At 36.2% G+C, this 13,805-nt stretch overlaps 1 protein-coding gene across 5 annotated transcripts in view; it reads right to left on the reverse strand.

Annotated features, from left to right (window-relative positions):
• LOC117335555 (ABC transporter G family member 21-like) overlaps window positions 1-13,805 on the reverse strand; it is a 39,710-nt gene that overhangs the window by 3,915 nt on the left and 21,990 nt on the right. For all 5 annotated transcript variants that reach the window (XM_033895631.1, XM_033895626.1, XM_033895627.1 and 2 more), the window contains 10 exons: window positions 12,018-12,123; window positions 11,410-11,510; window positions 10,714-10,875; window positions 7,210-7,303; window positions 6,630-6,693; window positions 4,719-4,894; window positions 3,860-4,125; window positions 3,187-3,244; window positions 2,005-2,219; window positions 1,735-1,825 (listed from right to left, as the gene is read on the reverse strand). In XM_033895631.1, coding sequence (XP_033751522.1) covers window positions 1,735-1,825; window positions 2,005-2,219; window positions 3,187-3,244; window positions 3,860-4,125; window positions 4,719-4,894; window positions 6,630-6,693; window positions 7,210-7,303; window positions 10,714-10,875; window positions 11,410-11,510; window positions 12,018-12,123 — 1,333 coding nt within the window. The remainder of the gene's footprint in view (window positions 1-1,734; window positions 1,826-2,004; window positions 2,220-3,186; window positions 3,245-3,859; window positions 4,126-4,718; window positions 4,895-6,629; window positions 6,694-7,209; window positions 7,304-10,713; window positions 10,876-11,409; window positions 11,511-12,017; window positions 12,124-13,805) is intronic.

Below are 13,805 nucleotides of genomic sequence, written 5' to 3' on the forward strand. Positions count from 1 at the left end.
ACAAAATACTCACTTAACGTTAGCTATCCATGCACAGAATATCCTATAACAGTAGAAAACGCTTAAATTGCGTTGATTAGTTCTTTCAAAATGGCGCCGTCAAGTTGACGTGGAGTAACGTCACAAAGAGATGATGTCATTACTGATTCCCGCACTATTTGACACTATAATTTGTTGATGTTTTTAATTTTGTTTTTAAGTTTATGAAATACAATAAAAAGAAAATTGAATGGTTTCCCGCTAGATATAACATATATTTCACTTGTATGACAGAATATTTCGATATTTTTCACTCGTGCTTCGCACTCGTGAAAATATCGATATTCTGTCATACTCGTGAAATATATGTTATATTTAATGGGAAACCATTCAATATCCTCTATTTATATACCGCTATATCACAGCAACATAGCCGTCTCAAAGTGGTTCACAAATTATTTTCAGTTGTTATTGGGCCTTGGGCCACCAGCCAATGTCTTTCTCAACTCCCTGCAGCCGGAGCTGCCATTTCCACACTAACAGCTTACACACAACATTTCTTGCACTGCCCTACTACATACTCATTCACAGCTGAGTCGACTGTAACACAACGGAGTAAAGTATCTTGTTCTAGGATACAACACAGTGCCCCAGCTGGGACTCGAACTAGCGACCCTTTGAATTGGTCAGATAGCACTGTGTCCTACCACTAAACCACAATACCTCCAGAAACTTGCTATTGAGATTAATCACAGTTTTTGTCATCATGTTTTATAAAAGAAAACCTGAAAATCTTGATATGCTATACATTATATATGTTTTATAATGTCTGAAGCATTTAGTAGATTACCAATCATAAAATCAAATTTTTACTAGGCTACAACAGACATGGGTTAGCTTCAAACAACATGCCAAAACATGCTTGCTGGTTTTATCGCCCCCTGAACAGCCAAGGTCATTTTGAGGTGGGGTCTCCTTGTGGTAGTTGGTGACTACCTCACTCAACAACAAACAGAGGCCAGTCACATGGCATCCAGAGCCATTAAGGTAAAGTGTCTTGCCGAAGGACAAAACCAAAACTTCACAGACCGGTCTATTTCTCAGCTTCCTGAGAAATACAAACTGACACGGGTAGGGAGCATCAAACAACACACCACAGATTTTCACCTGAGGAACTATGCAGCCAGCACTCTAACCAACTAAGCTATCACAGGCCTTCAACGAAACATTTTTTCACACTTACTGATCCCTGTAACTATGTTATCAATCAAGGCCTTTATTCATACAATTTACACCTTTGTTGGCTATACCCTAAATATGGTGAATCTGGGCATCACTGTTATGAAAAAGTAAAAAAGAAAATTTTAAAGTTTGAAAACATTTGAATGCTGCTTAAGTTGTATGATCTAATCCACAATGCTGGTATTTTTTCACCCTAATTTATCTATAATAATCGATATGAATGTCAAATACAATGAATGTAGGCTTCATGGGTCCTAGGAAGTCATTGAAACAAGATTGATGGCCTATCTGAGAGAAACATTGAAACTCGAACTTGATCTGTAGCAACTCATACTGAAGTTACATACCAACTTTCACCAACATACCTTGAAGCATGGCTGAGAAAAATGCGGAAAACTGAGTGGACAGACAGACCGGCGGACGGTATACAGACGGACAAGGAGGAAACTTATAGTCCCCAGGTTTCACCGGTAGGGAACTAATAAGTTCAAACTCTTCTCATGTCTGACTTACCTAATAACATGGTGGTCATTATACACACTGTAGCAATAGTCATTGCTCTTCTGATGTCCATACATGCTATACCAAGGAACAGTCCTATACTCTGTAACATAAAAACCCATAGGAATTGGAAACAACAGTCAAAGTCTGTTATTCTTTCCACAAAGAGGTAAAACAAAAACACAATTTTATGCATGACTCTTTATCAAAGAATGATTAAGATGTTAATATTTATGTGAATATTTTTGAATGTTAATGATATTTAAATTTTCCCCCACATACCTGCCCTGCTATAGAATGAATGAAGAGTGTGCCTAGAGTAGCAAAATATGCTGACACTCCGTTTAGTCCGACGGACCAGTAGACTATCGTTCCGAACACGAGGGGCTGTGCTAGGATTAGAGGGAGTTCGCTGGTCATCTTGGCTAAGTAGTAAGCTGATACCCGGTACCAACCCGAAGCACGTTCTTTGTTAATCACCATACGTTCAGATGGGACTGAAATGGAGAATAATCCATAAAGACTCTATAATTATAGAAGATCTTACATAAATACTAGCGTATCGGTTGTCACCTTAGACTTGTGGAATCAATCCCAATCAAACATTAATATCTGGTTATTTTGGAGGTAAATGTTTCTGTGACAGCCAAGGTCACAGGAGGCAGAGAAATAATGACCACATCAATAACCTCTCTTACCTCCATTGCATTCATCAACCCTTTTGTACCACTTCATCAATTAATAACCCCTCTTCTCCACCTGCATTCTTAGCCACTCTGCTCCCACTGCATTCATAGCCCATCTTGTCCCATTTCATTCATAGCCCCTCTTTCCTACTGTATTCATAGCCCCTCTTTCCTACTGTATTCATAGCCCCTCTTCTGCCATTGCATTCATAGCCCCTCTTTCCTACAGCATTCACTGCCCCTCTTCTGCCATTGCATTCATAGCCCCCTCTTTCCTACTGTATTCATAGCCCCTCTTCTGCCATTGCATTCATAGCCCCTCTTTTCTACTGTATTCATAGTCCCACTTCTCCTACTGCAATATTCCTTCTTCTGGTGAATCACGGGCATATGACACCAAATATATGTTTTATAGTATGCTATAATACATGGATGGACTTCATGCCAAGTCCCTGTGGTTAAAAAACTCATGATGATGTAAGCTGGTCAAAGGGGAATAACTCCATGATATAACAGAAACATTATCCTATTGCAAAGTTAGTGTCATGACTGCAGTCTCCAGTGTACCCAAGTAACGTTAATTCATACAAATCAATGTAATTCCTTTGTAATTTCATCATGTCATGCATAAAATCATCAATGCTATATGTAACTTATGCCCTACGTTGGCATGATTTGAGTATCAAAAAAAACTTGGTATCTAATAAAAATGTATCTTAATGGCATTAAGTAACACATTTATAAGTGTCTAAACAAAAAGGTTTTTAAATGTACTCACAGGATGTGACTGTATCAAACAGTGGAGTAAATCCATAGTTCATGGACATGAAAAATATCTGCAAAAAAAAGGAAGACACCATTTGAAAATATTGTTTCAATTTATAGCAAAAATATATTAAATACAAACATATAATCATCCACACTTTTTAAATGTTAATTACCCTGATCATATATATGCAGACAAAACTAATGTACAATGTTATTTGATTTTGATTGGTGCTCTCTCATCCTCGATACTCCTGGGATTATGTTCACTTTCAGTCTCTCCATCCCTGGCATATGTCATGGCAAAATCAAAGGCACGTGTTCGGCTATTTGATTGGTGTCAGTAAGAAAACACCTGACCAATCGCTAAGCTGATGTGATTCTTTTGAAGACTACAGTGAAACGACAATCAAGTTAAAAGAAAGTAAATTTGATGCTACATTGACCTCAAGATTTGTTTGATGTGCATCAAGGGATCAAACTAGTCTTCTTATTTCATCTTCAAGATGGCCGTGACCGAGTTTTCAATTTTGTTATGACATATTCCTGGGGTGCAGATATCGTAGGTGCATGAACATAACCCTGGAGTAACAAGGATATAATGTTCTACCAACTTATGCTATCACACCTAGCCTATTCTATGTACATTATTTTCCACAATATTTAGGATTTTCATATTAACCTACCACACCCATCCGATCTCGTAGCGTGGTCTCTGTCCTGGGAAGCTGGAACCAGATCAGGCAGACTAGGATCGTCATGGTGACAGCCTCGATGACCTTGAACTTGTTGAAGATCTGAGTTTTGGACTGGCGGAAAGTACGAATGGTGAGATTTGTGTACTGAGTGAGGAAACCAGTCGGCCATTTTTGTTTGTTGTTAATTGTGGTTTCTATGACACCGTTGTCGATATCATCCAGCTCCATCAGACTCACATGAATGCTTCCTGGATCTACCAGATTAAAGGAAATTGCCTTAGGAAGTTTTTCTCTTCATTAAAGTCATCAAATCAAGACTAAATGGTTAAATTTTAATCCACAAGTTTAAAATCTTTGAATTAGAATGTATTTTGATACATTGTACTAGCATGATTGCAGGGATGAAATGAATCTGCGGCCTTTACAAATCTTATTAAGGCTGGCTAACATCAGAACTCCTGCCATAGTAAAAGGTAGGAAATATCAACTTTCATGAATATCATTCTCTCATAATGTAAGGACACCTTATTCACTCGGCCACCACGGCCTCGGGGTCAACTCAGAATCTTTGAATAAAATCAGTGGAATTAGATTATATAAACAGGGGTAATGATAATCACTGATACTGGGTCTTTGACACATTTCTAAAAAGGGAGGGGGGGTGTTGCTTATTACCAGGCTGGATAAATACAGTAACTCATATTAAAACCACCTTTCTCATGAGTCTAACGCCTTTGATTTAAGAGATTTCAAGGAAACTTCAGTATCTTAAAAGAGCTACGTAAATCAAAAATTCTATGGAGTTTTCATTTTCGAGTTACCAGTCTGACACAATAAATTACCGTACCTTCTTCATCATTTGCAGCCTCTTTAGGTTTTGACCGAAACCTTTTGATGATGCTGAATTTGTCGTAGAAGTATCTGTTTTGTTTCTCGTCAGCCTTTGAGGTAGAGCTAGGTACCTGTTCAACCTTGACACCATTTTGATCTCTTCTTAACATAGTAGGCCAATCGCTCTTCTGCCTGAAATGTAAAGTCAAACTTTATTAAAACAGCAAAATATTTTTTTATGTTTTTGATCCGTGGTGGGAGCGAGTTCCTACAGACAACATCTCCCACAAGTTCTATATGGTTATAGAGGGACAGCTAAGTATTGAAACACTCCTAATAACAAGGCTCATTAATTTCCATGTCAGGTCGGAAAGGTACACTGTTTTGGTTTGGTTTGTTTTGTTTAACGTCTTATTAACAGACAGGGTTATTTAAGGACATGCCAGGTTTGGAGGTGGAGGAAAGCCGGAGTACCTTTGACAATCCCTATAGCTACATGTACCCATGTCAGTTTGTGTTTTTGGGGAAGCTGAGAAACGGATTGGTCTGTGCTGTCATGATAGAGTCCTTGGGCAAGACACTTTACTCGAATCACTCTGCACAACTGGCCTTCCGTATGCTGTTCAGTGAGGAAGACACCAACTACTACAAGTAGACCCCGCCTCAAAATGACCCTGTCTAATCACAAGGCGATAAACCCAACCAACAACAAACATTAAACTTCAAAGCGACCTATGATGAATGATCATACAAAACATATCTTTATATATTTATCATCTAAGACACAATTACACGGATATGGGCTTGAATTACAGGATGAAACATGTTTTTCGATAAACAGGCAAATAATTTACCACCACAGGTATCCATCACGATATTTATCTGCTAGATCAAAAATTATCTGCTTAACTATGAAGATGGGTAAACAATGCCTTTCATTAGGTATTAACTTAAAAGGTCTTTTATGAACATTTATCATCTGATAATGTGTTATATTATATTATACAGGTCAGGTGGATGACCACCTAGCTGGGTGACCCCCAGTTGTGATTGTACACACCGGTTGCGGTATCTTAATACCCTACATTCATCATGCCCATGCGGGTGTTGGCCGGTTGAAACACCCGAGTTGAAACACAAACCATATTTAATCCCCTACATTCATCATGCCCGTGCGGGTGTTGGCAGGTTAAAAATACCCAAGTATAAACACGAACCATAGTTAATCCCCTACATTCATCATGCCCGTGCAGGTGTTGGCAGGTTAAAAATACCCAAGTATAAACACGAACCATAGTTAATCCCCTACACTAAATATGCCCGTGCGGATGTTGGCCGGTTGAAACACCCAAGTTGAAACACGAACCTTAGTTAATCCCCTACACTAAATATGCCTGTGCGGGTGTTGTAATACATGTATATATAGGCAGTTCCATATCACCAGGTTGACATGAAAATCCTGAATGTCTATAAAGGTAAGCTTTCTATAATGTTGATGTGTATCCCCTTTAGCAGTCTTTATTCACAGGTTTGACTGTTTACAGTAACTAACTATTAGTTTCTTGTTTGTTTGTTTTCTTGGTTAAGTGTCCTGTGAACAGCCATGGCCATTTTGAGGATGGGTCTCCTTGTAGTAGCTGGTGACTACCTCACTTAACAACATACGGGAGGCCCGTCGCATGCCATCCAGAGCAATTAGGGTAAAGCGTCTTGCCCAAGGACACGACCATGACCGCACAGACCAATCCGTTTCTCAGCATTCAAGGGACACACACCGCCACAGATGAGAAGCATCGAATCATGCAACTCAGACCTTTACCTGAATAGTTATATGGCCAGAGCTCTACCCAACTGAGCAATCGCGGCCCCTCAGTATAATTAAACGCTGATCAGTCCAATAGTGACTGTACATAATTATGATATATACCTCTGGTCGTACGCTGCTGCCACTATCTTCTTCCTCGTCTTTTCATCCTCTTTCAGTTTTTCCACTGAAATTTGTTAAAAAAAAGAGAGAAAGATCTTTCAATTGAAAATACACGGAGATAGTCATAGTAAAACCATATCTGAATTATTAAAGGTATTTCAATTACCCATTTGAGAATTTTTATCATTTTTCACGTATTTTTTAAAACATTAAGTTATTAATGAAAAAAATGTATTCGATCACCGTATAAATAAAAAAAAACAACACTATGATAATAGATATCACCTCAATCTTATTTATACTGAAAATTGATTGAAATAAAAGCTTATTGATATTATATATGTTGCTTTGACATATGGGTTCAATTCTTGTCAGGTTACTCAGCCGGAATGTGTTTTTCCTTGTTTTTCATAAATATTAAGGAAGGGATACAAACTTTTAAGCAGTGTGCTTGTTGTGTTACATTTAATTAACCCATCAATGTTACTCACATACAGTATTTCATTAAGTTCAATCAGGATATAAGACTGCTAATTACATACACCTATAAGCAGATAAAATAAGGAAATATGTAGCTTACAGACAAAATCTGCCGGATTATAATGCTGCGACATCTCCATGCCAACCGAGCTGAAGAACTCCACCACCTTGTCTATATCTCCGAAGTAAGCAGACTAGAATTTCAATGAAAATCAAACATCTGTATTCATCAATACAAAAAATGTTTCTATTTTTAGCATAAAACAATTAACCTATCTATATATGCAGTCACATATCATAAATGGTTCCATAAATTTCTCTATTATCAAATTTAAAACATAAAAGATGCTAGGCATGTAAATGCATTTTTTTCTGCTATAAAATATTGCATGAATATTATATCATACCTGGAAATAGATTTCTAAAAAATAAGTCCAGTCTTTGCAAAACTATTTGACTGAACATTTGTAATCTTATGTAAAATATTTTTTCCCTTTTTCTTTTATTTATCTTTATTTTTATCAGTTTTATTTCCTTTCATTTTATCATTTTTCTTTTGATTTTTTTTTCTGTTTAGAAATTGATTATGTAAACACAGTACTGCACATGTGCAAGCTTAATTTTAAATGGAGAATCTTAATCAAAGCTGAACACTTCATCACTTTTTAAACTTATATAACTTCAAAATAAATCTCTACATACTGCAATACATAATTTTCAGTGTTGTTTGAGAAGCAAAACCTGAAATTGGCATAAACCAAATATAGTTAAAATGTATCTAGATTTAGTATAAGCAAGGCACGCAGGTTAGTTCTTACACCAGAGGGCACTGTGTTAATTAAGGAAGCAGTGCGAGAGGTTGCTACTGAGATCATGCAAGGGCCACAACAAGGTCACACAGAACTGAAAAATCAACAAAATTTAATTAAGTTTAACTTACAAAATGTAAAATAATAAATATGAAACCTGCTCAATGCTCATAGAAAGGTTCAATAATTATTAAACTCACCTGGCTCAAAATTATATTATTCTATACATGTCTCTAGTTGCTTGGTAAAATGAATAAATAAAAAGGATTGTTTCTGAGATCATGTTCCCATGGAATTGATCGAGTGTCATGGCGGTAATTAATTGAACATGACTGCAAAACTCGCTTAAGCATCAAAGCTTAAAGCTAAAGCAAGGTTATGCTGGGAATTACGGACTAAAACTTAATACCCGACTCAACATCAAGGTTATGCTGGGAATTACTGACTAAAACTTAATACCTAAGCCAACATCAAGGTTATGATGGAAATTACTGACTAAAACTTAATACCCGAGCCAACATCAAGGCTATGTTAGGAATTACGGACTCAAACTTAATACCCGAGCCAACATCAAGGCTATGTTAGGAATTACGGACTCAAACTTAATACCCGACTCAACAGATCAGTGTTTTGCTGGAAATTACTGACTAAAATTTAATACCCAACTCAACATCAAGGTTATGCTGGGAATTACTGACTAAAACCTAATACCCAACTCAAAATCAAGGTTATGCTGGGAATTACTGACTAAAACTTAATACCTAAGCCAACATCAAGGTTATGATGGAAATTACTGACTAAAACTTAATACCTAAGCCAACATCAAGGTTATGCTGGGAATTACGGACTAAAACTTAATACCCGACTCAACATCAAGGTTATGCTGGGAATTACTGACTAAAACTTAATACCCGACTCAACATCAAGGTTATGCTGGGAATTACTGACTAAAACTTAATACCTAAGCCAACATCAAGGTTATGATGGAAATTACTGACTAAAACTTAATACCTAAGCCAACATCAAGGTTATGCTGGGAATTACTGACTAAAACTTAATACCCGACTCAACATCAAGGTTATGCTGGGAATAACTGACTAAAACTTAATACCTAAGCCAACATCAAGGTTATGCTGGGAATTACGGACTAAAACTTAATACCCGACTCAACATCAAGGTTATGCTGGGAATTACTGACTAAAACTTAATACCTAAGCCAACATCAAGGTTATGCTGGGAATTACTGACTAAAACTTAATACCTAAGCCAACATCAAGGTTATGCTGGGAATTACTGACTAAAACTTAATACCTAAGCCAACATCAAGGTTATGCTGGGAATTACTGACTAAAACTTAATACCCGACTCAACATCAAGGTTATGCTGGGAATAACTGACTAAAACTTAATACCTAAGCCAACATCAAGGTTATGCTGGGAATTACGGACTAAAACTTAATACCCGACTCAACATCAAGGTTATGCTGGGAATTACTGACTAAAACTTAATACCCGACTCAACATCAAGGTTATGCTGGGAATAACTGACTAAAACTTAATACCTAAGCCAACATCAAGGTTATGCTGGGAATTACGGACTAAAACTTAATACCCGACTCAACATCAAGGTTATGCTGGGAATTACGGACTAAAACTTAATACCCGACTCAACATCAAGGTTATGATGGAAATTACTGACTAAAACTTAATACCCGAGCCAACATCAAGGTTATGCTGGGAATTACTGACTAAAACTTAATACCCGACTCAACATCAAGGTTATGCTGGGAATAACTGACTAAAACTTAATACCTAAGCCAACATCAAGGTTATGCTGGGAATTACGGACTAAAACTTAATACCCGACTCAACAGATCAGTGTTTTGCTGGAAATTACTGACTAAAATTTAATACCCAACTCAACATCAAGGTTATGCTGGGAATTACTGACTAAAGCTTAATACCCGACTCAACATCAAGGCAACACTGAAAATATTTGGCTAAAGCTGCAACCAACATCAACATCAAAAAGCAAGGCAGAAAAACAGCTTCAGCTAAATTTAAGGTAAGTTGTTAAAGAAACACAGTTAAATACACAATTCTGTTAAACTAAGATAAACATGAAAATATAATCAACAAAAAGGGAAATAATAGGAGACTTAACAAAATAAAACAACAGAATGACATAGATAACAAAAACAAGTAGGTTTTCTATTTGAGTTTATATTCATGTTTGTTTAAAACAACAAATATACCACAATTTTTTAAATAATAATTACCAAACATTCATTTTTTTTATTTTAATTATTTGATATTTTTCTTAAATTTTATCAACATTAATCAATATTAATCAATTACATCATTTACATACTAGTGTTTGTTTAATCAATGATTTTACTGCTTTTTGAAAAGTTTACATTTATGAACCTTTCCATTAATCATGGTTTGTTCTGAACAATAATATGTTGGTGGTGGATTTTCAGAGAAGCATTAAACTTTAAAATTTTCTGTAACAAGTGTTAACAGTTAGTATTTACAAATAATCTGGCAGGATATTAACAGTAATATCGAAAGACATATCAATAACACATGTAGACGCATGTTACTGTGATGTTAGTTTTTAATGTTATTAATGTAAACAAGGAAAGCATGCAACACAATATTATGGATAAGAGCTGCAGAATATCAAACTGATAACATTAATTAACAATTAAGTGGTAGTTAGATTTTTTCTTTCATGAACATGCATACCAACCCATGCCGTAACTGAAGCAAGTTTGATAAATTAAGAATTACCTCCCCTTCTGACATGAGCAATAGGCTATCAAACTGGTAGAAGATGAAGCTGGATGGTTGGTGTATTGTGGCCACAACAGTTTTGTTGTGTTGCCTGGCGTACATTTTGAGGGTCTGTACAAGGCTGAAAGCTGTACTGTAGTCCAGACCAGAGGTTGGTTCCTGTGACCACAAAGGACATCATCAACATCATTATCACATGTACAAACTAGAAATATGTCTGTTAATATGTGTAAGCCCCTGCTCACACTTTAAAAATGGATGGATCAAGCTAACATAACATTTAGTCAAAGTCTAAAACATGTGAAAATATGACAAAAATAAATTATTTTTAATAAATAAATAAAAGCAAAATTTTTACTCCACAGCATTGATGTTTGACCCCACTCCCACCCCTAACCTGACAAAACAAAATAAAACATAACTACTCTAACCCTTACATGACTACTCTAACCCATACATTACTACTCTAACCCGTATATAACCACTCTAACCCTTACATAACTTCTGTAATCTTATACATAACTACTCTTACCCTTACATAACTACTCTAACCTTATACCTAATTACTCTTACCCTTACATAACTTTTCTAACCTTATACATAACTATTCTAACCTTATACATAACTATTCTAACCTTATACATAACTATTCTAACCCTGTACATAACTACTCTATGAGGCCTCATGACTTACATCAAGATATATCATAAGAGGATCGGTGATCAATTCACAGGCAATGTTTGCCCGCTTCTTTTCTCCACCAGAAAGGCCTCTTGTCCACATGTCACCAATTACTGTTGATTTAAATCATGAATGCAACGAAATTCATTTTTTATCCAATGAATAGTCATCATATTGAAATTATTGTCAACATGAATGCGACTCATAAGATAGATAGAGGGACATCCATTAGCACTACATGATTCCATTTCTGTTACTTAGACTGCATTCATATCATATATAAATACAATTCAACATGTTGTCATGTGACCAAGAATGTATTTACAGTCCCTATACAGATAATTTAGCCAATCATTGTGATGAGGTCAACACAAAATATAAATATAACATCATAAACTTACAATATCAGAAACTCACCATGTGGCATGTGAATTGTGAAAATATCTTTCAGCTCATTAATTTCATCTAAACAGAATATTTCACTCTTATCATTTATTTACCAATTTTTCTATGAGTCAGACATTTTGATCCCTCCAATACCACAAAGTACATGTAAATAAAACTACAAAGTGTGCCAAAGAATTCCTTCACTTCTGTTATTTCAGAGGAAGCTGTCTTACTTGTTTCAAGGCACTTGCTAAGGTCAAGGGCATCTACGATTTCATTGACCTTTTCTAACTTCTCTTTCTTTGGCATTGAGTCCGGTAACCTGACCATTGCTGCAAACTAAAAAGAGCAAAAAATATTACAATTTTTTTTTTTCAAGCTAACAAATCATAGCCAAATTGACGTGTCCCCCTCATTTGTTGATCACTGAAGGCTAATACCAAAGAGATTCATATCATCAAGCACTTAGGTGTATGCTGAATGTGAAACCAAAATAATTTTTCTGGTGCAATTTTATGGCCATTTTTTACACTGTTTACACCTTATCATATATATTTTTAAAGTGTCACAGTCTAACTGAGTGGGCTTCTTGTTTGTCACCCAGATGCACACATGCAATACTGAGTACCATATGTATCCACAAATAAACTCCTGCCCACAAATAAACAGCTGCCCACAAATTAAGGCCTTGTATCAGCCTTACCCACACAAAAATCACTGTCTACAAATAAGTCTCGGTCCAAAAATAATCAGCCTTTGCCCACAAATAAATCCCTGTCCACTAATAAGCCCCTGCTTACAAATAAGACACTGCCTTCAAATAAGCCTTGTCAACAAATATGACATTTCTCACAAATAAGCCCATGTCTACAAATAAGTCTGTGCCCACAAATAAGTCCATGACTAAAATAAGTCCCTATCCTCAAATAAGTACAAATGTACCTGCAAACAAATAAGTGCCTGTCTACAAATAACTTAAAACAAGTCCCTTAACCTAACTTATTAGACTTTTTCCTTAATCTACCATATCACAATAATTTCCCTTCATTACTGATATCGCGCAGCTTTTAATGAAATCACTTTCCAACATAATTTTGTTCCTACATTTTTTAAGCCATTAATTCAATTTACTGCATTTTCTACCTGATCTAGATATCCGATCTTTGATAACATTTGTTGTAGAAATTACTCATAGCTTTTAACAATCTGATTAAAATCAGCTGTTACACGGCTACGTTTACTACGTACTACGCCTGAACATCTGGAGGTGTTCCGATCAGGGACAATTGGAGATTTCACTTCATGATTGTAAATTGAACAAGAGATCCCAGAGGGATCTTGGCGCCCACCATTGAATGATCTTCATAGGTTCCATGTCAGATTGATCTTTTCTCTACTTTTCCCTTCATTTTACTAATCTGTGCAAATTGAGACATCCCTCCAGTACTTTTCAAACAAGGGAATCCTAGCTATATAAGAAATTTGAGATTTAACGTTAATGGCTGTTTCTTGGCCAGGTTGTTTTCAGGACAGACTGGTCCAAAAATGCAATACAAGGGACCAAGGGGAACCTACTTATGAAATTTGAGAAAGATCCATTCAGTACTTTGAGAAATAGAGATAACAAACTTCAATTGTCAAAATCCAAGATGGCTGCCTGTCGGCCATGTTGTTTTCAGATTGGTCTCAAAACGCAATATGCATAACTAGGCACCAAGGGAAACCTACATATGAAATTTCAGAAAGATCAATTCAGTACATTCTCAGAAATAGCAATAACAAACTTCAATTGTCAAAATCCAAGATGGCTACCTGTTGGCCATGTTGTTTTTCGGATTGGTCTTAAAACGCAATATGCATAACTAGGCACCAAGGGGAACCTCCATATGAAATTTGAGAAAGATCCTTTCAGTACTTTCTCAGAAATAGCGATAACAAACTTCAATTGTCAAAATCCAAGATGGCTGCCTGTTGGCCATGTTGTTATCCGATTGGTCTCAAAACGCAATATGCATAACTAG

This window comes from Pecten maximus, chromosome 10, assembly GCF_902652985.1.
Source record: "Pecten maximus chromosome 10, xPecMax1.1, whole genome shotgun sequence".
NCBI classification, from domain to species: Eukaryota; Metazoa; Mollusca; class Bivalvia; order Pectinida; family Pectinidae; genus Pecten; species Pecten maximus.